General features: G+C 37.1%; 1 protein-coding gene across 1 annotated transcript; it reads right to left on the bottom strand.

Annotated features, from left to right (window-relative positions):
* Positions 1-3,471: 3,471 nt before the first annotated feature.
* On the bottom strand, positions 3,472-16,085 carry KBTBD8 (kelch repeat and BTB domain containing 8). Its single transcript, XM_032867348.1, has 4 exons — positions 15,970-16,085; positions 15,177-15,387; positions 10,452-11,566; positions 3,472-6,813 (listed from the first exon to the last, which is right to left on the bottom strand). Exons 1-4 carry the CDS (start codon positions 15,983-15,985, stop codon positions 6,350-6,352), a joined length of 1,806 nt encoding a protein of 601 aa, XP_032723239.1. The 5' UTR covers positions 15,986-16,085; the 3' UTR covers positions 3,472-6,349.
* Positions 16,086-25,743: the final 9,658 nt, after the last annotated feature.

Below are 25,743 nucleotides of genomic sequence, written 5' to 3'. Positions count from 1 at the left end.
ACTAAAATTAACAACACAAGATACAACAGGTGTTGATGGGAATGCAGAGAAAGGGGAACCATCTTGCGCTATTGGTGAGAATGCAAACTTATGCAGCCACTGTGTAGAACAATATGGAGGTTCCTCAAAATGTTAAAAAAAAAAAAAAGAAGAAGAAGAACTACCCTATGACCCAGCAATTGCACTACCAGGTATTTACTCCAAGGGTACAAAAATACAGATTCAAAGGGATACCAGCACCCCAATGTTTATGGAGCATTACCAACAATAGTGAAACTATGGAAAGAGCCCAAATGTGGTGTGTATGTGTATATATATATATATATATAAATATATATATATATATTTTACTCAACCATCAAAAAGAATGATATCTTGCTATTTGCAACAACATGGATGGAACTAGAGGGTATTATGCTAAGCGAAATAAGTCAGTCAGAGAAAGCAAATACCATATGATTTCACTCATATGTGGAATTTAATTTTGTACTAATAAAATGAGCCAAGCAAGAGGGAATGTTGGATGATTCAGGAGAGGGAATGATAAAGGAACCTAGGCCTTGAGGGGGAGTGTGTGGGAGCTGGAACACAAGCAACCACAGGTAAAACAGTACCCTTCCTCCTCTGTTAAGCAGAAGAGCAGAGAAAATTCGGTAGATGGCGGGGAGATGGGGGAGAGCCTATAAAATGACTTCTGTCTTTTCGAAATATCATGAAGAAACTTAAAAGACCTAAGAACAACGAGGAATAAAAAAAATAAAATACAGCAGTTTGAGAAAAGGCAACAATTGCCACACCATGTTGAGAACCCATAGGAGGTATATCATTTTATAGTCTCTTCGCTTGACGATGGGGTATTTCTGCCACTTAGGGCCAGGCAGAGAGAAGGCTCATAGCTGGGATCATTCAGGGTCGGGGTTTGTCAGGCAAGTATGGCAGTAGTAAAGAAAGGCAAGGTAACCGAGGAAAAGTAAAATAACAGTATTCTAAATGAATCATGGAATTGACCTTGGCTAAGTTCAGGAAAGTTCCCCAGTAGGGGCTGATGCATAGTGGAAAAAGTATTGGGAACCATGGATTAGCATCTCAATGATCCCAAAAACCTGATAGCAGGGTTCTTGAGCAAGAAAGTCTGAATAATAAAGGTGGGTGGCTAGTGGGATGTTTATTGCATATTTTGTGCCATTTTAATGTTTTAAAATATATGATTGTGGGATGCCTAGGTAGCTCAGTCGGTTGAGGGTCCAACTCTTGGTTTTGGCTCAGGTCATGATCTCAGGGTCATGGGATCAAGCCCTCCATCAGCCTTAGCACTTAGCATGGAATCTCCTTGTCCCTCTCCCTCTGATCTTCCCTATCACCGACCTACCCCCTCCACTGCTTTGTCTCTCAAAAGTAAAATCTTGAAAAAAAAAATATATATATATATATATACACAGTTTAAAAGAAGTGGAAGTAAATATTGTGTCATGGTTACCTAGTCATACTGGACTGTGCTCCCCTCGGCAGACATAATACATTTCACACTTTAATGGATTAAGATTTTGCCTTTATGGCATAGCAGTTTAAACCTCTAAATGTTTACTTTGTGACTGTAATTTTCCCTTTCTTTGAAATGACAGCCATATTGACTCACCTGTCCAAACATGTAGAGTAGCTTCCTTATGTACTCACACGGTTTGTGGGTTAAAGCCGGTTACCAAAAGAGAAAGGAAAACCAGCAGACCCTTGTGCCAGGTACCCAACTTTCTAGGTTCTGGGATCTTCTATCAGAGAGATGCAGGTAGTCAAAATGAAGTGTGAAGAACAAGAATTAAGGACTCATCAACTTGATACTTACTAGAACTGATAGTGGTTAATGTCACTTCTTCATGTTTACTATTGAAAACCACTTGAACTCTACCAAACTTCTAAGTCAAGAAGTTTTAGTGTATCTTAGAAGCACAAAATGAGGGGAAAATACACTCTCCTCCTCACTTAAATCCATTAAATAAAATGCCAAATTCCACTTCGAAAAGGCTTAGCAGATGTTATTTACAGCATTGCTCTGAAGTTAGAGACACGAGATCACTTTTAAATTCTGTATTTCCAAATAATTTTTCAATAAAAACCAGAGGCATACAACCAAGATTTTAAAATGGCAAGTCATTTTAAGAACCAAAATCACAGTACTCTAAATCAGTATTTCACAAGTCTTTTCTTCTTGTTTTTTCTTCACCGTATTTGAGGAACAGAAATCATAACAGTAGTATGCTAGCAGAATGATATAAAGACGGGGTATCCAGCTGGGGTAACAAGGGAAATGTATTTTCCTACCTCATCTATTCCCTTGCTGAGAATCAATCACAGTAAAAATTCCAATTTAGGTAATACTGTTGGGGAGTCGTTGTGTTGCCTTAGAAAAGCATCTTACCTTTTTCTATCAGTTTTGTTTGGAACTAATGGAGCATGTAGGAACTAGACTATGGTGAGAGTGGAAATCTTTGTTCTAATCCCAGATGAGCCCCTTATTAGTTAGATGACCTTCAGCAATTGACTTCATCTTTGTTTCCTATCTGATAAAACAGTTGATTCTACAGGTCCTACCACCTCTCAGGGTTTCCTAAGATTCAAGAGAAAATTCATTTCTTTTTTACGAACATTTATTGAGTGCCTAGTGTATGCTAGGCTCAGATCCGAGGTGCATAATGAATACAGCAAATCCCTTGCCTTCTGGGAGCTTACATTCCAATAGGGGAAGATGGGTGAAAAATAGGTGGTGTGTGTAAGAGTGGAGTTGGAAGGGGAGTGTTCTGTTTTCCATAAGGTGAGCAGGGAAGTCCTCTCTGGAATTTTAATCAAGGCTCGAGTAAAGTAAGTGAGTTATTAGGACTTCCTTGGCAAAAGACAGACCAAAGGCAAAAGCAGTGATGTTGGGAGGGTTTGGCATGCTTCAGGAACAGCAGTCCATGCAGCTGGCACAGAGTGAGCTGGCAGAATGGTAGATGAGGTCCAGGAGGTAGGGTTGTGAGGTGTAGATCATGTAAGGAAGGCATCTGGATCTCGTACCAGAGGAGATGAGAAGTCATCTCCCAGAGGGGTTTGAGCAGAAGAAGGATGTCATCTAACTTGTGTTTTAACAAGATCACTCTGGCTACTGAGTGGAGAACAGAATAGATTACTACCAGTCAAGGTAGGCTACTTTAGACTGTGGTGACATTGGTGCACAGTGGTATGTGGTCCGAGTCTAGGTATGTTTTGAAGGAAGAGGGGAGAGGATTTTCTGACAAACTGGATGTGAGCTGAAAGAGAGGAGTGGAGTAACAAAAGTTTACACCAAAGCGAAGTGAACAAAGGAATTACTAATATAAGCAAGCTTGCTTTAGAACTTAAAGACCATTATGTAAGGTGATATTAACTAGTTCATTTTGTACCACAGGCCAAATATTTGACAGATTAAAATCTTATTCCATTCCACTAAGACAGAAGGTATTTCATGTTTTTCACCAGTTTTTAATTCTGTGGAACTCACTAGTCAGAGGTCATGTTACAACAGTGGAAGTTTTTAATGAGAAAAGATTTTATTATAAGAAACAATGCCATCAGGTAAAAATGCAAAAAATTGTGCAATTATGGCAAAATGTTTAAAAACATCTACACATTTGCCCCCAAAGGACTACAGTACTTACTCCATACCTGAGCACTGACCATTGAATGCCATTTGAAACTGCCTCACATAGGGAATCTGATTCCTTGCAGAGCACACCCACTTCTCCTCATGCACCAGTGAAATCAGCCTGATGCATAAGCATCAACTTTGTAGGAGAACAGAAAATGAGGATGGGAAATAAAGAATACAGTTTCTACTTTCCTATAACATAGTTATACCAAGTCCAGTTTTCAATGTGTAAAAAATATATAGGAAAGTGCTACATACATTCTCCAAATGCAAAAACAAAGTTCAAGTGGGACTGGCATAAGTTAGCCTATATTTTAATTCCGTAGTCCCCATTGTGCCTTTTACTTATATTCTCATCATACTATGCAAACGTACCTTAAATATCTAAACATATATACCCACACAAATTACTAATCTTAGCTCTCTAGGACCTCTTCTGAAATCATTTAAAAAGTGGCAAAATATCCCAGTTATATAATTTAAACAAATAGTTCTTCGTACAAAATTCAATATATATTCTACTCCCATAGCAAATTCTAAACATTGGTTTTGACACACTATACTTAGATCACACCCCCAATATAAATGATTATAGCAAAGGATCAACTGTTGTGCAGATGAACAGAAAAAAATCTGCAGAATTAGCCACGGTATATTGTATTCCCATAGATCACACAGCACATATAAATTGTTAACTCACTGTTCTATGTCATGTTTTCAAGTAACACATTTTTCTAAATAAATACAGAAGATTGTCAAAAAGCGGCAGGAAATCCGATATTCAACAAAGCTTTCAGAAGTAAATTACATGAACATCTCTTGCAAAAGTTAGTTAGTTTTCTCCTCCCCTCAGCAATGCAACACTGGAAAGATGCTTCAAAACACTCACAACAAAAGCCCACAACAGATCAAGAAAAACTAGAGAGAATAAAGGTGGTTGACAAAGTTTATAAAGAGATTATAGACATACTATCAAGGCCAATAAGAAACCACATAGCCAACTTCCTAAGACTAGATTTTAAAATGTTAATTCTATAAATGCTGTCCACTTTAAATTCTGCTTCAGAAAATGTTCCTTACTTGTAGAGGTCAAGGACAAGCAGTTTGGAAAGTTTCTGAAAAACGAGGTATGTGATGCAAAGAGGCAATGTTTTAAATTTGTTTCACAGTATCACATTACAATTTGTGCAAGAGTTTTTAATACAAACCATGCCAGTTTGTTTTCTTTAACAGAATCAAAATGTTCTACTTGAGGACAGACTCTGGGCTATCCCCATATCCTTTAACAATTATTCTAGGCAGAGTAAAAAACAAGTTACTAATGCAAATATCTGCCTTGGGTATTATAAATGAGTTGGTTTGTCCTTTATGCTACTATTACTAACTGACTGTTAGAAATTCATCCATTCAGTATGAAAAGTGATTTAGTACCTACAATGCTATGGTTCTACTCACTCGCCCTTTCCTTCTCAATACCTTCAGCCAGAACAAGGTTTTCACTGTAAAAATATACAATCTGTTAAGTGCAAAAATGAAAAGAAAAAAAAAATGAGGTTTTAATGGTCATATGTAACTTAAAAGCCATTAAATTAGACCACTGCAGGAGTTTTAGGTTTTTAGAAAACAAAATTGTAAAAGCAGGTATAAAACTTCACATTACACTCTGCGCAGAAGAGAAATAAGTTACCTTTCACTGTACCGATAATGAAGGGGTTGGGGGGAGGATGGGAAAAGGAGGTAGGGCAACAAAAAGGCCCGTGTTAGTGCAAACTGAGTGTCATGTTCTCATTATTCTAAAACTGAGTCCAGTTAGAGATCTTGCTATCATTTAAACAGAGAATCTTGTGAAGTCACAGGAGTTCAACAGGTAAAGTACTATGCCACGAAACCAGCATACCAACTTGAAAAGGTAAGCACAGGCTCAGACAATTTAAACTTATCTAGCTAGACACATGAATTCACTTATACTAGCACCAGCCACCTATGAATTTAAGCCCTTTTCGGGATTTGTAAATAATGAGACAGTGTGAGCACTTGAAAAAGTTATCAACAGAAAAAAAAACCTGCGACTTTAAAACTTTAGCTTAACTTAAAGTTACATGGGAAATATGAAACAATCGGACTAAAAGCTCTTTCTCAGACAGATTTGTTTTCCTTCAACCTACACTAAAAACATACTTAAATCTCAGTACACTTGAAAACAGTACACCAATATATATATATATATAGAATGAGGATCTAAGTGCTTCTCTGTGTTGGAGAGGTCACAGCTAAAGTCCTAGTGATATTGCCTCAAATTTTTACCCGTATTTAAAATAAAAAAGTCACATCAAACTAGTTCGGATGTCTCTAACCATAATACCCTAACTGCTCTTCTAAGAGTGCATAGTTGTTGATTCATCTGGTATCTCAGTGATGAACTTTCACAAAATTCTAGAATGAAAATGATTACTTTTATACCAGAAAAAAAAAAAATGCTGATAATTGCACTTTGTTACCTTTTGCTTAATGAAATGAAAACATCACAAGGATGAAAAGAAATCCCTCCCTATGCCATAATCTTTAAGAGCACCCACTGCCATGTACAAACTCTCTCAGCTTCTTAAATACTGACAGCATTTCTTGTATCATTGAAAGACGAAATTTCCCCAAGCATAAGATGCCAGTGAGCTCACTAAGGCCTGCTACTCATTAAAGTACTTTCTGAAGACACTGAGGATAGAGTTTAGCAACAGCACATTCAAAATGCCGGCCAAGGTCCCAGAGCCTGTCTGGGGTCTCGTACACTTTCATCCATTGGTCAGTGATGTCATCATATTGGTAAAGGGAATTTTTCCTGCTGGTTCTGAAGACATGTTCTTCAACGGTCACTTGAGTAGCTCGAACAAATAAATGTAGTTTATCCTGAAAAAGTACCAGTTTAAGGTATGGATTTATGGACTCATCACATGGAAAGTCCTTCTTCCGAGTCCATTTATTTAGCTCAATATCGTAGGCTTCTACAGTAAACATACGTTGATGATTTCCACAGGTTCCAGCTATGTAGTAGATAGAGTCCTTGTATACAGCTGCTAAGCCCTGGATTCTAGGCACAGTCATGGGGGTTAAAAAACCCCAGTAGTCTTTTTGAGGCTCATAGAAGAGGAAAAATTCTCCTAAAAAAAAAAAAGAAAGAAAGAAAGAAAGGCGAACAAGAATATATATATTTACATGTCTCTTTTCGGTTTTATGTTTAAAAGCATAATTTTCCAAATATTTCACTTTCTAAACTATTTCTTGTATAATCTCCAAAGATACATTCTATAGTATAAAATAGCTTAAAATGTCTTCATTCCATGTCAGAACATAACACACAGTATTATAGTTAGCCTGAATTGGGGGATTTGTAAGAGGTAGGTACAAGGAGTTACTTTAGCTTTAAGGCAGAATAATAGTTGAGAGCTTGGCTCCATTTATTCTATACATGTGTCTATTTTAGAAAATATATTTTAAGCCAGCTCTAAAAAAGTATTATCTCTAATGGTTAGCCAGGAAGATCAGAGTATGTACACAGCTTCATCATGAATAAGCCACTCCACATTTATGTGCTAATTATTTAGTTAGAAGATAGCACATGGAATTGTTCAGATTGACTTCTATGGGCCATTAATACGTTTACTTTAGTGCTGCTATAATTCAAAGACAAATGTAAGAGGAGAAAACGTGGCTTCAATATGATAGAAAACACACAGTTCATGGAGTTGACTTCGGGTCATTTTCAACTCTATTTTGGTGATAAAAGGGGGTGCTGAGTCAGACTGCTAATATAAAAATGTCCAAAAGAATTAAACCAGTGAAGATTTACAAGAATTTTGCTAGTTATAACATTTGTATAAAATCCTTCATTTAAAAATCTCGATCGATACTCCAGTAGCCACATACAGTACAGTATAAGCCTCTAACTATTTACGTCAACTTTATTTATATAAAGAGGCTTTGTTTAGATTAGAAATACCTACTTCTAAACTGAGCTTCCCCTTCAAAATTGTTTTGAACTAGATTTACTCTTATCTACAAATTGAACTGCCTACTTAGTAATAGTGACACTATAATTTGGATTCTTCTTAGAAGACCTTGTTAAACCATCTTTTAGTTGCACATCATCTTCCCTCATTTACTTTTTTAAAGATTTTATTTATTTATCTGAAAGAGAGAAAGAGACAGAGATAGAGAAAAAGAGAGAATGAGAGGGAAGGAGAGGGAGAAGCAGGCTCCCCACCAAGCAGGGAGCCCAGTGTGGGGCTCGATGTGGGACTCGATCCCAGGACCCTGAGGCAGACACCCAACCAACTGAGCCACCCAGGTGTCCCCCCTCATTGACTTTTAACAGGATTCTTAAAAAGACAATAGAAAATAAAAGTTTCTAACAGGTACTACCTCTCAACGAATTTCTTATAAAAAGATGACTCACAAAAAAAGTTAATTTTTAAAATCTAAAGTCCCCTTAATAACTTAAACCAGATAGGTCATTAAGAAAACTTTCAGAGCCTCAGATTCCTCTTATATAAAATATAACCTCGGATTAAGCAATATTTATTTCCAGCCCTGAGATTCTGTTAATTCCTTGTTACTTTGCTTTAGTATTCACATTAGTACATAACCTTTACCTTCCAATTGAAAGTCTTTTAATTAATTCTATCAAATGGTCAGCCAGCAAGACCAAAATGTATATAGCAAAGCATCATCATATTGAATGATATAACTTATCCAACCATATTGGACAGATTATACATCCAGGCTTATATTCCATTATTCGGCAAGACCAACAAACCTAATCATGTCCATTCTTCTATTTAACAAAAATAAGGTACTAGATAGTGATACTCCTTTTGGAGAATTAACTTGATACTGAAATTTAAACAAATGTGTTCAGGCATTTCTAGTCAAATAGAAGATGAGAGCGAAGAACATATTCTTTTAAATGGTATAAAAGCTAAAAAATCATGTATTTACACAGAAGTCACCCCTTTTTTCTTGTTTTATTAAAGTAATAGTGTGAGGAAAACATATATAAGCAATTAAGAAACCCAGATGAGAGGGGTGTCTGGGTGGCTCAGTGGGTTAATCCTCTGCCTTCTCAGCTCAGGTCATGATCTCAGGGTCCTGGGATCAAGCCCTCCCCCCCAGCCCCCCCACCCCCTCATCAGGCTCTCTGCTCAGCAGGGGGCCTAATTCCTGCCCCCCACGCCTGCCTCTCTGCCTACTTGTGATCTCTGTCAAATAAATAAATAAAATGATTAAAAAAAAAAGAAAAAAACCCAGAAGAGAAAAAGGATGTTGGTATTATCATCACTGTTTTCAATATTCAAGCAACTAAAATGTTTAAGAAACCAAACACAGGGAAAACATTAGTTCTCACTAGGGGAGCCTGAGTGGCTCAGTCATTAAGCATCTGCCTTCAACTCAGGTCATGATCCCAGGATCCTGGGATCGCGCCTGCTTCTCCCTCTCCCTCTCTTCTTGGTTTTATTCTCTCTCTTGCTCTCTCTCTCTTTCTGTCGAATAAATAAATAAAATATTTAAAAGAAAAATTAGTTATCACTAATTAGAACCTTGGATCAAATATCTTATTTATACTTACTTAGTCCTTCTTTCTACTTCTAGTACATGATCTTTGCCAGAATACTAGCCTTCAATAGTTTAAACAAATAATTTTTTTAAAGCTAAGTATATTAGGGGCTCCCGGGTGGCTCAGTGGGTTAAGCCTCAGTCATGATCCCAGGTCCTGGGATTGAGCCCCGCATCAGGCTCCCTGCTCAATGGGAAGCCTTCCTCTCCCTCTCCCACTCCCCCTGCTTGTGTTCCCTCTCTCACTGTCTCTGTCTCTGTCAAATAAATAAATAAAATCTTTTAAAAAATTAAAATAATAAAGCTAAGTATTTCAGATAGTCCCTCTTATAATAGCAAATGTAAAGAAAAAGGTAACACACCTCAAAGCTTTTCAGTGAAAAAATTTGAAAACATATTATGGAAGGTATCATACGCTGCAGTGAAATTAAATCTAAAGACTATAATTTCAGGGGCAGCTGGGTGGCTCAGTGGGTTAAAGCCTCTGCCTTCAGCTCAGGTCATGATCCCAGGGTCCTGGGATCGAGCCCCGAATGAGGCTCTCTGCTCAGCAGGGAGCCTGCTTCCCTCTCTCTCTGCCTGCCTCTCCGCCTATTTGTGATCTCTGTTGAATAAATAAATAAAATCTTAAAAAAAAAAAAGACTATAATTTCAAACTCTTTATAATTAAGTTTCCTAACCTTTGAAATCATAAGGCTTATCACAAAATTCTTCGTTCTTTTTTCTCTTTTAACTAATCCAGAAAGTTCCATGAGAAGTAGCTGCTACAACATCTCTTGATTATGTATTATTAAAGAGTAAAACAGTTCTGTATCAAGCTTGGAGTCAAAAATGGCTCTGAAAGTCTCCCCAAAATGCTGAACAGGTATTCACTAAATTGTGTTTTCAAAATACTTATACCCCATGATGTCAAAACACAGTAAGACATAAAAAACTCACAGAATCATTTTAGTATCTTAGAGATCCCTGCCTTTTTTGATTCCAAAGTTCACTGCCTTTATAATTCCTTTAAAGAACAGACTTGCAAAAAAAAAAGAAAAGAAAAGAAAAGAAAAGACTCCCAACAGTTTAAGATAAGAAAGCCGGAGGAGTCCTCAGTTAAGAACAAACATCTGTTTTAGCGTAAGTACGTAAACCACATTTGACCTACTCCCCTTTCCTGGAGAATAAACCAGTAGGCACCTACCCTGTAAAACATAGATCTTCTCTTTATACTCCACAGCATTATGAAACTCCATTGCAACAGGCATTGCGCAAATGCTCGTCCAGCAATTCTCTCTGCTGTCATAGCACTCCACGGATTTTAGTGAGTTTCTCCCGTCACCTTCATAAACACGACCTCCTATTGCATACATCTTACCACAGCAATACACCAGTTTGCAGCCTATTCTGGCTCGCAGCAAGGGGGGTTTGGAAAGCCACCTATTGGTGGAATGGTCGTACATCCAGAAATCATTTTCTGCCTTGTGGTCGATGGAGACCTCGCTGCTGCTGGGCCGGTACCCTCCTGCAATGTAAATATCATTATCTGGTGATACAAGAATCCCAACTTCTCTTAGATCATTTGGTGGTTTGCATAGTTTAAACACTCTTCCTGTGACTATATCTAGACAAGGCACTGTTTGCTTCTTTCCTGAGTGTTTGTGGGCAGCATCAAAGCATATGATCATTTCGGACGCAGTCATTCCAAGTCTCTGTGTGCAGCCATTAGTATTGGATGGGCCCTTTTCTACATAGCTTTTGGCTATAGCCTGTGCAAACTGAGGTGGAATTTTCTCGATAAAGGCCTCCTCCATCAGAGGAAAACGTATGCATTTGGCAAAAATTTCTGGAAGGTGCGCTTCTCTTTCATTCTGTTCATGTTCAAACCACCTTACAATGCTTTCATAAACATGCTCTTCTCGGTCTACGTTTAAATCATCACTGTCTAGGATACTTATCAGTTGGTCTTTTGTCAACTGGAGAAACTCTTGTTCTTTGGTGACACACAGAAACTTTTTACGAATGTATTCTTTTGATCGATCTCCGAGTTCCTGATGACCATAATGATCAGCAAAGATGAAGACCCCAATAGAATTCTGTGGGTCCAAATGACTGATCATGTACTTAGCACATTGGTCTTGGATGGAAGGAATCTGGAAGATGCTAGCTGCAGTGAACAAGGCTTGAACATTGGCCTCTGTCAGAACCACTCTGGAGGTGTAGGCATAGTTCAACACTAAATCCATTGATTCAGCTTCAACACCAACTATTCGAACTTCTTTTTGAGTACTTTCTGTAAGGCCGCTAGTGAACATGGATCTAGGAGGGAAAGAGTGGTTAATAGTATATATGCACTCCAAATAAAAATTATTGTGACAAATTTTTTAAAGTATACAGTTACCTTACCACAAAGATAACCTTGGAGACTGAAAATATTTTAGTGTGTTTCCTGATATTCTGAATGGGGGTAAAAGCTGATTATCTAGAGTAAGGATTTAATCTAATCTCAAAAATTCTATTCTCAGGGCCAGTCCACTTTTTTACTTTTTCTTTTCTTTTCTTTTTTGTTTGTTTGTTTGTTTGTTTGTTTAAATTCAATTAGCCAACATACAGTACATCATTAGTTTCAGACACAGAGTTCGATAGCCAGGACACCTTATTTTCCTTGGAGCCCCTATCCAGGAGTCTGGTCAAGTTGCCTTAAGGACTTGAGATATTAACTCACCAGACCAATCAGAAAATTTAACAATACCTATAAGGTGGCAAAATGATATATTAACATATACAGACTGTCTGATTGAACTCTTCATGTCCCAATGGAAGTGTACAAGGCAACTTGTCCCTGAAATATATCTTTAAAAATCTCAACTCAGAAAAACAAAATGTTCTTCAGAAGTTCATGTTCTCTACTACTTCCTTTTAAAACTATTATCTTCTGAATGCTTCCTTAATCATTATAAGGAATATAAAGAACTTCACTTCACTTTCTCTTGGACATTTTGAAAACCTTTGCTTAATGAAATATACTCAGTTTTCTCAAAGCTACCATATTTTATCTATGTATATCTGAATATAAGTAAACTTTATACCAGGTTAACAGAATGCATACTTCTAAAGAGAATTTAAGAATTAATTGATGCTTTGGAGACAATGGTTTTGAAAAATCCCAAGCTTTTGTCTTTGAAAGCAAATTTGTTTATTTATTTATTTACTTATTTCTAATTTAAAATATCTGTGCATTTTGGGGACTTTTCTTGGCCAAACATTAAGTAGCCAAAAGCTTGGCTCTATATTTTAGTATTAGTCATTTACATACATCATTTGCCTTTCCCCTTCCTCCTTTAAAGCTTCTTTCTAGGCTGCTCTTAAAATTAAATGCAAAAATCAAATAAAAATTCTTTTAAAAAGCCTTTGGGGAAAAGGGTTGTTTGCCCTAGGGTGCTTAGTACATGTCTATTGAAGAAACTGACCTAACATTGGTGATAAAGTTGTTTACACAGACAGACCCCTCTCATTTTCAAGTGTTAGATTATTTAAAAAAAAAAAAAAAATCCTTAAACTGTTAATTTTAAAATACAGTGAGAAACACTGGGGATATACATGGGTACAATGATAAAGCTTGTTTGCCTGGATGAACCATCTTTGAGGCCTACTTTATCTTCTACAACATAAATTTTAAGCTTAATATCACATAGGCTTTTTTTCATGATTGAAAACTAGATCTCCCAATGTATAAGCTGGTCTTCCATTTCAGGTGCTGAAAAACTCAGCTATACAGCTACCAATTAAAAATAAAAATAAAGCCCTTCATTAGGCAAAGATTAACTCCCAAAGGAGAACATTACCACATACCCCTTTATCATGGGAACTCTACTGACTTGAATAGGCTGGCCTCACATACAGGAGCACTGTGACACCTGATGAGTTCTCCTCTGTTCTAACAGGATCTATCTGTAAATGTTACATAAAGATGCAGCACTTCCTCACACAAAATCCTGAGCAGCAGAAAGTTTCCAATAATCATGCAGATTTTAATTCTGACAAGTCACTGGGATCATGAAGCAGCCATGCCAGATTTCAAGCTATTTTTATTTTTTTTCCACCAGTGATGCAAGACTTCGAAACTATTAAGTATGTCTTCCTAGATCTCACATAAGGAGCAGCACCAGTGCCAAGAAACTTCTCTAGCAAGAGATAAGAACCTAAGCCTTGAGTTTTCTAGCCAAATACCTTCATCTGAATTCATGCATCTTATGCTTAGAAAGTTTTCCAAGCATTTTCCTTAATTTCTTGTAATTAAGAAAATCTACTGTAGCATACTTCTTTTAAAGTGATTTGTCTAAGTCTTCAAACTAATTTTAATTACAAGCTAGAGTATAAAACTTCAGTAAGATACAGACATTTTCACTTTCAAGTTTCAATTTTTTAAAAACTATTCAAAACTAATATACAATAGAAATTTCTCAAAGGCAACTTTAGAGGGGACCTACTCTTGTTCATTAAAAGTCATAATAGTGACTAAGAAGCCTGACTCTGGAATCAAACCCAGCCTCTGCCACTTAGTAAGTAGTTAGATGATTTAGGCAGGTCATTTAACTTCTCCAAACCTCAATTTTTCACATGTAAAATCAGAATAACTGTGCAGAGACAGGATGGTAAAGATATATAAAGCAATATATGTAAAGTAAGCTTAGCCCAGAAGTTGGTAGTAGTAGTTATTACATATATTTAAATGCACAGCTGAACTAACCATATCTAATGGATAATCTGGATAACTGAATCCCACCAGTAGCTTCCATTACCAGGCCAAACTTCATACCTTCTGTGTATAGGAGTTTCTTCTTTTTTTCCTTCCAGCTCACTCCCTTGTGATGGTTAATACTTAATAGTCCAATGACCTATCCCTAGGCAAGTCTAAATGGTTACATCATAAGCATCAGACTGAAGGGACTATATTTAACCCAGTATTCTGAGAAAGAGGAACCAGAAACTACTGTCTGGAACATTACACTGATATATGCCCTAGAAAGGTAAGCACCTTCAAAGGGAAAAACAAAACAAAACAAAACAAAAATACCTTTAGAGCGTAGTTGAGATTATCTCACTGTCATTCAGGCACCATTTCTGAACAGTGAAATGCTTAAAAAAGTGAGCACTTTAAAAACAAAAGTTAAACTCAAGCAGAAATTGTCTTTATCGGTGATCTCTTCTCAAAGTATGAAAATCTTTGTTAAACCCCAGTTTTGAAATTTTACAGTTCCAACGTTTTGATACACAAAGAAGAATGTAATGAAAAGGAAAACTTAAAAACACTTCTGGAAATCATGGAAATAATCTTTAGTCTGGAGCCTAAGATATATTCATTCATTTTTATTTCATTGCTCTCCCCCATAGCATTAAAACAATCTACTGAATGGTAATTTCTTTTCAAAAGAATGCCCTATTATATAAATTCCAAGAGTTACATACACCAGAGGATAAGTTTTTGGAACAAATTCTAAATCAGCACCATCCACTAAAACTTCCAGTGATGGAAATACTCTATATCTCGGTTTTGCAATTGTCAGCCACTACCTACATGTGGCTACTGAGCACTTGGAATGTGGTTACTTTGCCCAAGGAACTGAATTTTAAATTCTATTTAATTTAAAACAATGACCGAGGAGCACAAGTCTAGATTTTGTAGTTATGCACCTGAAACAAACAAAAACATACTCACTAACTTAAAAACCAAAGACCCGAATTCTAGAAGAATCTGTCAAGTCAAAAACAAGGGCTCAATAAAATAGGGCCTATTATTTATTTTCAGGAAACAAACTCATTGGTTTCATTTAATTGTCTCATCTGCGTTTTGTAATCAAGTGGGCAACACTGAGGAATAAAGGGAACCCGGTGAGGATATCAACAGAAGTTTCTACCATCATCATACCTGAAGTAGGGGCTGATTGCAGCAAGAACGTTTCTATGACAGGAAAATGTTTTCCCGTGATCCACTTCCACTACAATGTCTGTCAACTGTCCTTCATCGTACATTGTTTTAAGTTGCTTAAGAATACTGCACGCATGGAAGGGGTCCATGGCATCGTTGGCTGTGTCTGAAGATGGAATCCCATTCGGTGTTGGGGAAGACTTACTTAAATCTAGGAGAAAAATTGTACAACCACAAGAAGTTCGGAGCCCGTTACGGCGTTCACGCTCCCCCCCCCCCAACGCCCCCGCCTACAAAACTACATCTATGTACATATACACGACCAAATGGGACGGCGGGGTGAGATCTGGGGGAGAGTGAGTGCTGCGCTGCAAGTTCAAACACCAGCTTGCTCCTCCGGGAGCCCGGCGAACCCGATATCCCGTGCTCGCGGAGGGACTGTGCAGGCAGAACAGGCGCGGTGTCTGCGGCGATTCCGCCGAGAGCCAGAACGTCCCAGCCGAGAGCGGGGGCAGAAGCCTCACGAGGGAAGCTCCAAGGATGGCGGCCCGCCAGTGCCCCCTCAACCGCCTACTGAACTGGTCGAAGTGGTGGCGGGTACCCGGCCTCCCCATCGCTGCCCGGCCGGACCGCCCACCGCCCTCCACGCCATCCATCCTCCCTCCCCTCATCCCTCTCCACCTCCCCATCCTTCTCTCCGGCTCTTCATCGCCACCTCCTCAGCTCACAGCCTGAGCCTGGACCTCGGCCCACCTCTCCCGAAACACACCTCCCCAGCCACCACTAGACCCACCTGCCGACGCGGCCATTTCTCTACGGGGCCCCGGCTCCAGCTATTTAAAGAGGAAATGTCATTTCGCTTCTCTGGCTCCCGGGTTCCGGCTCTTCTAAGCTTCACCTGGCCAATGGGGTGGCCTATGCATCCGGCTCCGCCCCTAGCCTCCGAGTTCCGTGTTCCGATTGGCCATGAGGTCCGCAAGGCGTTTCGGGAAGTGTAGTTTTATTGCCCCCGCTCCCGCGTGGTCCGAGTAGGGCGGAGGCCCACGCCGGTGATTCTTATTGGCTGGTTATGGCGAAGGTGGAGAGCTGGGAATTCGCCAGCCTGTGTCCGTGGGGCGCGCAGTGCCTGCCGGGAGAGGTAGTCTTCTGGCTGAGGAGAGCTGTCATTCTGAGGGGCTGGGGTAGGGAAAGCTCTTGAAATGCAAATTTCCCCATTTTAGGCCTCTCTCCAGGGACGCGGCTCTTTATTTATTTATTATTATTATTTTTTACCTTGTTCTTCATTCCCTAAACCTCTCGCCAGTGACTAGCTTCCGGTATGAAAACGGACTCTGCGTGAAAGCTGTGAAACCAGAAAAATTTGGAAATGGACAAGAGGGCTGTTGTCCAAAAATGCGAAGGAAATCTGACACTCCACCCTGAAGTAAAATATCAGGAGGCTCAACAGCTAGCCATCTCTGATGAGTCACCTGTGACACCCAGTTGAAATTGCATCGCCTTGGCCGAGTGTTCTGGTTTCTACAGATTAATTTGGTCTGGTTACAACGGCGGCTCAAGATCTTTAACTCCCACTCATGCCTTGCTTTTCCCCCCGAACACCCGGAGAACACCTGTTCCACTTTTAAGAGCGCTTGAATAGTGTAGAGAGAGTCAAGATGCTTTCCTTTTTGCTCCTGGGAATTAGAGGAGCTAAGATAAATAGTCTGAGATTTCTTTTGAAGACTTATTCGAGGGTGCCCTGAGCCTGAACCAGGCATCGTTACTGAAGCCCTGGTGTTTTTCCTTAATAAAAATGTGAACTTAGATAAGACCTTTTCATTCTTGAGCACTGAGGTCCTTCACCTGTACCCTGTGAATAAGAATTACTATCCCATCTGCCTCATAGGCTTCGAGCTTTTTGAAGGAAAGCAGAAATTTTACTGTTGGCATGTTTTGATTTACTTGTTTTGTATTTCTAGCATGTAACAGGGTGTCTGGCACATTATAGATACTTAATATTTTAAAAATAAATATAAGGCACAGATGAGCTAACATTGGGAATGCTATTTGCAGACCTTTGAAATGTAAGTATTATCAGTGAATGGGAAGGAATTTTTAGTAAAGATATAGTTAGTCTCTACACATAGCTTTTCTAACACTGAAAAGATCAAACAGTTGAGCTTCTTGATAAAGGATTGGAATTTAAGTTGTGATTGAAAAAAGATAGAGAATGATGAAAAGCAATCCAGCTCTCCTAGCTCCACTGAAAACTTTAGAGCTCAGAATACTATAATTCCCTTCAAGTTAACACGAATTGGTGTTTCCTTGGGTTGGGATATATGAACATTGATATACACTGTGTCTATCTGTAAACCGTGTCTGCACAGCTCTGCATGGATAAAATTGATTTAACCTCTGTTACTCAGAACCTTAAATTACCATTTTTTATGATCTCAATGTTATTGTTTTCTAAGTTATGAAAATGGTAGAAGTTTCTTCACTCACCATGTTGAAGATATTAAGACAAAAAGGACATCAATCCTTAGGGATTTAGCAAATAAAAATACAGGACATACAATATTTAGGACATAATTAAAGTAAAATATTTGTTATCTAAAATTTAAATATATTTGGGTGTTCTGTATTTTATCTGGCAACCTTTGCAAACCTGTTACAATATAGATTTTCTGGTTTGTGTTTTGTTTTTGTCCTCATGATGTATCTAAGCCTTAAGAAATTTGGCCAGTTTTCTTTTTCATTTAATTCTCATCTAAGGAACAAACAGACTTGACAATATTGCTCAATTGATTAAAAGGAAGTTTTCTGATTCTTTGACTCACAAAAATTTCTGAATTTGGGGGTGGCAGAATACAAAGAACAAAGGCCAATCTAAATATAAATAGGGAAAATAGTGAACATTCATAATTACAAGGTTGCCATTTATATGACACTGTAAATAGACTCCATTCTACTGGGCAGATGGCATTACATAGTAAAGATTTCATCATCATTAGAAATGCATTAAAAAAAAAAAGAAGGAGGAGGAGGATGTAAAAATTGAGCCAATAGTCCCACACTATTCATTCTCAATGATCTTTAAGAATACAAAAGAGATTTTGTTACAGGGTTGATACTAAATAGCCAAAGACTACAGCTTTGTTTTCAAATAGCTCTAAATTGTAATTTTATAAGAACCTACTGCCAATCTAGAAAGGCAGCAGCAAAAGTAAACCAGTTTTCTTAATGCATTAAGTACTATATTGTCCTATGAAGCAATTTCTTATATATTTACAATTTAAAGTAAAATTTAATAAGGATGAAAATTGAAAAAGCAAACCAGATATTTGAACGACCTGTATTTAGTTCAAATTAGACACTTGGAAGTTTATTATTTTAATATTTATTACCTAGGAACCAAAAGGAAAGAAGTTTGTTATACTTGTGGTTGAGAGTAGAAAAGTCTTTATGTTAAAATTCTAGCAGAGATGAAGGATTGTGAAAACAGCAAATTTGGAGAATGAAAAAATCGCATAGTTGCCTTCTTTCTTTCCTTTTTTTTTTTTTAATGCTTCCACTTTAAGAGAATGAATTTTAGCAATTATCAGCTATGCCCAGGCTACCATTGATAATAATAACACACAACACAAAAATGATAGGAACCCTGATGAGGAAGGTACAAATGAAATAGGACATCACTCTGCAAATCGATTCTGCTGTTTTCTAATTTTCCCTGTTCGGTACCAGTTGAGTCTGGGAAATTGACCAGAGCAATATAAAATGAAAGTAAAGAGAGAATACCTGTAACTGTTACCTTTTTACAAATGACATCCTTCTATATTTATCTTTCTCAGGCTATAGCTACAGCACAATGTGATATTTTTCCTTTCTAAAGACTTTTATGTTGACTGAATTAATGCTTTAAAATGAAGTAACAAGTTATTTGATTATAAATTTCATATAATATCACATACTGAAAAAGTGGGGGGTTTTTTTGGTAATGTTTAGAACCTCATATATTTCATAAGATTTTGTAGGGTTTTGTATTTAAAAGAAATAGATAGTAGATGGCATAAACTATATCTATCTGTAATGAATAGATAGTAACATCAGGTTTATTGATTGTATAGTACTGGTCTCTGTTGTATTTTAATTTTTGAAAATTTATTTTTAAGTAATATCTACCCCCAATGTGGGGCTCAGACTTATGACCCCAAAATCAAAAAAGATCAAAAGTCACATGCTCTTCCACCTGGGCCAGCCAGGTGTCCCAGGAATGTTCATTTTAATTTCCTTGAGGTGGTGTGAGGCTTCAACATGGTAGGAACTAGAAGACTGCCTTTTGTAAATCACTGAGTTTGATCATACTAAGGGTTATTAAAACACATTAATTTGCCTTTTAAGTGTTTGAAATTTAGCATATATATGAAAAACAAGAGATTGTCAAACTAGTGGCAGGGATATTCAATTCCTCAAAAATATTCATTACCACCTCCCAGTCTGCATTTTGGGCAGACACTGTACAATGTTCCTGAAATCAAAAACAAGTTATCGATTATATGGAGAAAGAGAGATAAAGACTAAATGTTTATGTTCCTTCAAAATTGATGTTGAAACCTGATCCCCAGTGGGATGGTATTTGATGAGAGAGCCTTTGGGAGGTGATTAGGTTATGAGGGCAGAGCCTTCATAAATGGGTTTAGTGCCCTTACAAAAGGGACCCAGTCTCCACCACATGAGGACACAGAGAGAAGACAGCCATTTGTGAAACGGGATAGGAACCTCACTGGAAACAAAATCGGCCAGAGCCTTGATCTTCGATTTTCCAGACTCCAGAATGGTGAGAAATTTCTATTGCTTGTAAGCCAACTAATCTATGGATTCTGTATAGCAGCCTGACTAGACTAAGGTGTGTGTGTGTGTGTGTGTGTGTGTGTGTGTGTGTGTGTGTGTAATATATATAGGAATCATATGTGTATGATTCTTAACCTCAAAGACCTTATGATTTATCTTGAAATAAAACATGAAAATTCACATTTTCACATGAAAATCAATTTTCACATGAAAAATCAACTAAAAGGGGCTGCCTGGGTGACTCAGTGGGTTAAGCCTCTTCCTTCAGCTCGGGTCATGATCTCAGGGTCCTGGGATCGAGCCCCACATCAGGCTCTCTGCTGGGCGGGGAGCCTGCTTCCTCCTCTCTCTCTCTCTCTCTCTCTACTTGTGATCTCTCTGTCAAATAAATAAAAAAAATCTTTAAAAAAAATCAACTAAAAAATGAGGACAGAGGGCAGCCTCTGAATAAAAGAAGTATTTCACAAAATAAAAATTAAAGATTTCAGAAGGGATATGAGATTTTGTCCAGCTGGTGTGGGATTTCAGCTGGGCATCAATGGAGGGTTCACCACAGAAATATTCACAAAAAGAATAGTGTATGTTCTTACTCATTTGCTGTATCTTGTCTTGATCTACAAGATAAAGCATTAATTCATTCATACTGTAACATCAATAGGGCTTAATTCAGGGCTTGAACAAAGAAAAGGTAACACATGACTATGTGTTACCTACATTATTTCACTTAATTTCATGTTCTAATTAAATTTTATAAGAACAGTGTTACAAATGAAGAGACTAAATCCTAAAGAATTTAAATTACATGTCCACAGTCATATAGAGATCTTTGGCTCCAAAGGCAGTTCTCTGTTGATTACAGTATATAAATGTCCCTAGGTATAAGACAGAGCATTGAAAATAAGATGTCGAATTTTTTTCTCCACTAAACAGGTCTAGTTCTGTGTCAAACCATGGTCAATTATTATCTGCTAGTATTTACCATGAATGGAAATACTACTGGTATAGGTGTGAGAAACTTTCATGCCCCAAGAAATGAGAAAAAAAAAATTTAAGTCAGAGGGGAATAGTGCACACTGTTAAGGTAATTTGACTTTGTCAGACTGAACTGATAGATTTAGAGGTATGGTAATGTAGTATTTTTATCTTTCCACTACATAATTAAATAAAATGGTTAAATATGTGCATATATATGATTAATCATTAATATTTATTAAGTTGACAATGCTTCACTATTCTACAGCAAGACTAGAGACTGAATGGAATTACTCTATTGGACCCTTAAAGTTATTTGACAATTTTTAAGCTTAGAATCACTGTGAGAGCCAAGGCCACTGTCAAATGTGAGACATCAACACCCTTCCCTGTTTGAAGATTAGCTTATAATCCAAATCGAATTAATGGAATTAAAGAATGATTGTTGATTCTTTCTAACCTGAATCATGATCTGATTTTTTTTTTTTTAAACTTCATGGAATCACTAAAAAGCCTAATGGGAAAGAATATCAGTGGGCAGTAGTCTTCAACATGTAGACACAGGAAATGAAGTTCTTGCGGACTAGGTATCAGAAATAGGAAAGCACTACATTAAACACAGCAGGGAAAGCACAAAGGATGAGGAGTTAATTGTACTTTAATTCCCCAAAATAATCAAATATTTATAGAGCAAATTTGTTGGTGTACCGCAGTAATGGCAGGATATTTAATTTTTATTTTTGGCTGTTGTACCATAGGGTTTCTGAATCTCAGCACTACTGACATTTGCTGCCACATTACTCTTTGTTGGGGGAGGGGGGGCTCTCCTGTGTATTATCAGGTGCTTAGCAGCATCCCTAATCTGGACCCACCAGATGCCGGTAGCACCTCCCACAAAGATGCGACAACCAAAGATATCCCCAAAGATTCTCAAATGTCCCCTATGGGGAAAATTGTCCCAAGTTGAGAACCACTAAATCATTAAATAAAATGGTTAAATATAGACACATACATATATTTATATATATATAAATGTATCATTAATGTATTTATATTAATACCATTTATATCATTATATATTTATAAAAATATATATCATATATTAATAATATATATAATAAATATACTAATAATATACTAATATATAATTAATATTTATTATTAATTATTTATACGTTATTATATATTATATAATTATTTAAATATTATATAATTATAATTGTATAATTAATATATAATTAATGTGTAATTAATAATAATTGATATATTACTATATTAATGATAATTAATATAAATTGATGATATGTTAATATATTAATATATATTAATAATATATTAATGTGCTAATAATTATATATTGATATAATAATATTAATAATGATCGCTATATTAATATACGATTATTAATATTTATTTATTTATGAATTTATATATAAATTTATATTTATAATATTTATAATATATTAATATATTAATTAATAGTGTATTGGTATATTTATGATTAATAATATATTAATATATATTTATGATATATTAATTTAATAATACATTAATAATTATATATTAATAATATAATATAAAATAATAATATAATAATATATGTTATATATAACATATCATTAAATATGTATTAATATATTATTGATATGTTTAATGATTGCAGATAACAACTGCAATTAATTTTTTTTCATGACATATTAACCTATTTGCAGCCTATTCACAGTTAAACCTGAGCAGGAACCTGGGATCCAGCTATTTTCCCACAAGATTGTGGCATAGACTCAATCATCAGTAATCTTCAGCCTTGCTAACAGTCAGAGAAGAGGAATCAAACCACTCTCACAGGTGTTGTGAATGCAAATGTCTGTGACATTAAAACCAGCGTGTATATGTAAGGGTAGACTAAAGTATGGGATTGATAAAAACAACCTCATACTTCGAGTAGCTTAAATCACCAAAATTCCATTTTTCACTCTTGCTAATGTTCAACATAGGCAAGCAGGGATTCTGTTCATTGCAATCACTCAGAGACCCAGAATGATGCAGCACCCCTCATGGAAAAGTTCTTGGTCACTACACCAGAAAGAAAATGAAGGTGCCAAGAGCAGGGTGCCCCAAGACAGGCCACTCTTGTATGAATATTATTTTGAGTTAAAAGAAATCAAAACTCAACAGATTCAGGAAAAGCTGTTTACTTCCCACCCAATTGCCTGCTATTGACAAAGAGAATTATTAACAAAGATTCCTCTTTACCAAAGAAATTTAACTACATAACAGGGAAAACTGTTTTCCGAACATCTTCTCTCACTTTTTCCTGCTAATCGTCTTTGTCTCCTTTGTATTCTCAAACATCTACCCTTCTCTTAGCTCATCTCAGTATCCTGTTGCCTCACACTCTTTGGAATTTCATATCTGTGTGGATTCTCCATACTTATGCTCTTAAATTAGATGTTCTCCTCTTTATCTATTTCATGCCAATTTGATTCTTAGTCCTGCTAGAAGGACCTTGAAGGGCAGAGGAAATTCTTCCTCCTTAACAAGAGCATGTGGTTAACTGTGCCCTGGGTTTTAAAGTTTTCATCTGGAAAGACATGCATCACTTCCCTTCCCATTTCATTGGACAAAAAAAGTCATGTGGCCACTCTTAACTGCTCCTACAAATAGAATAGAAAGTCCAGTTTCTACCATTCTAGAAGGAGAAAGCCAGAAACCAGCATCAATGAAGAACATACCACGCAAGAACTGTGTTAGACCCTTTTAGTGACACAAGAATAAATAATGCCTAGTACCCACTCTCAGGAACCTGGCAGTTAAGAAGGGAATCTGTAGCGTACACACATAGGACTTTAAAGCAAGCAGTTTCTAAGATTACTTTCCCCCATCACATGGAACCAAAGCCATCTATCATAGGGGTTCGCCACCAGGGTGAATTTTTCCCCCAGAGGATATTTTTGGTTGTCACATTTTAGAGTGTTGCATAGAAGCCGGGGAGTTTGTTAAATATCCTACAATTCACAGCACAACTCCCCACAAAAAGAATTATCTGGCCTCAAATACAGATAGTGCTGAAGTTGAAGAACTCTGGGTTATGTAATTTTCAAACTTTCTCATACACACTCCTAAATCCACTGAAATGAAAATCATGCTTTTCAGATGTGTGTAGTCGAGATTATATACACCAGTGCCCAGAAACGCAAGTGTGCTCTACCATCACACATTTCATGTTCAAACATGGTACTTTTATTCAAAAGTGCACATCTGGTGCATCTGTTTTGAAATCCACATGAGAGAGTTGACTACATTTTCAATTCTTTTTTCAAAAAGACTTTGAAATTCAAATGTAAAGCATCGCTTTTCAAAACAGCACCATAAATATATCTGCCAGCTTAATGAAACAAGGTTTAGTGCCAGTGGGGGGGGGGAGGAACAAGTGGCATGAGATAATTAGATGCTGACCATGGATAATAAGACTTATATCAGGGCTATGGCAAAATCTTGACAGGGTCACCTTTCTCTAAGAACAGTCCACCATGAGAGGAGTAGTCAGAAAATGATGGACCGCCAGTGACCAAGGAAAGGGGGTGTGTTAAAGCTCTGGGGTTCGAAATGAATTTGTGAGACAACTTTTTATAGACACAAATGAAAGCAGAAGCAAGAGAGGCATGTAAAATGAACTCTTTATACTTGAAGATTGGGGGAGCTGTAAGTAAACTATACCAAGAGAATTTTGAACTTCCAACGTCAACTTGTGTTTGAATTTGGGTTTAAAGTTAGTTCCCAGACAGAAAGTTTTGTTTCCTGGTCTGAGCCTCAAGCCTGAGGCTTGCAGAATGACTGGCCCCAGAGGGACGATGTGATGCCTGGCAGAAGGATATTTGGGGTTGTTAATCTGTGAATAAAAGGGCAAACTCTGGCCCGGCACTATGTTAATCTTGATGGCTGAGAGGAAGCCAGTATAATCATTTACAAGAATGTACCCAGTTTGGGGTCTCCAAACTATGTTTGGAATGTACCAAATCAATAAATTGCTAATTTTTCCACCTGTGTTAGCTCATTGGCTCCTCAGGGGGTTGAAGCTTGTAGTGCAAATACAATCCAAACACTTTCTTAATTACTCAGACTACAACAGGTCTTGCCTAAACCCAGTTTGGAATTCTTTTATTTATTAGGTTCCCTCAGTCACAAGGGAAATTTAATTGCTAGGCAAATTCTTCATTAAAGAAATGGCCCCTTTCACACCTGTCCTTGGTGAATACCAACTTTTTCCTTTTCTTTATTCTCTGGGTTCTGTTTATTAAGTAAATGTCTTTGTTCAAAGAGAATATAGGTTCAGGTCTTTGGAGTGAGGGTCATAATCCCTGCAACTTATTTTCATACAGTTTGGTACAAATAATAAATATAAAAGTATACACAGATACAGGAATATAGCAAAAGTGGCAAAATGTTATCCTTCAGGTTTAAAATTTCCAAATAACCCAGATTCGTGAGGTAGTAGAAAGAAGGTGGTTCTGTTATCTAAGCTCAAACTCTTAAAATGAAAACTATTAAAAATTGTCTTAATTTTTCCTTAAAGAAAATCTAGTAGAAATAAGAGTATTTGAGGCTCCTGGGTGGCTCAGTTGTTAAGCGTCTGCCTTCGGCTCAGGTCATGATCCTAGGGTCCTGCATCCGGCTCCCTGCTCAGTGGGAAGCCTGCTTCTCCCTCTCCCACTCCCCTTGCTTGTGTTCCCTCTCTCTCGCTGTCTCTCTCTCTCTCTCTTTCAAA

This window comes from Lontra canadensis, unplaced genomic scaffold (genome assembly GCF_010015895.1).
Source record: "Lontra canadensis isolate GAN:19392208 unplaced genomic scaffold, GSC_riverotter_1.0 scaffold34, whole genome shotgun sequence".
Lineage (NCBI taxonomy): Eukaryota > Metazoa > Chordata > Mammalia > Carnivora > Mustelidae > Lontra > Lontra canadensis.
Note: the sequence above shows the minus strand (reverse complement) of the source record. Positions and strands in the feature narration are given on the sequence as shown.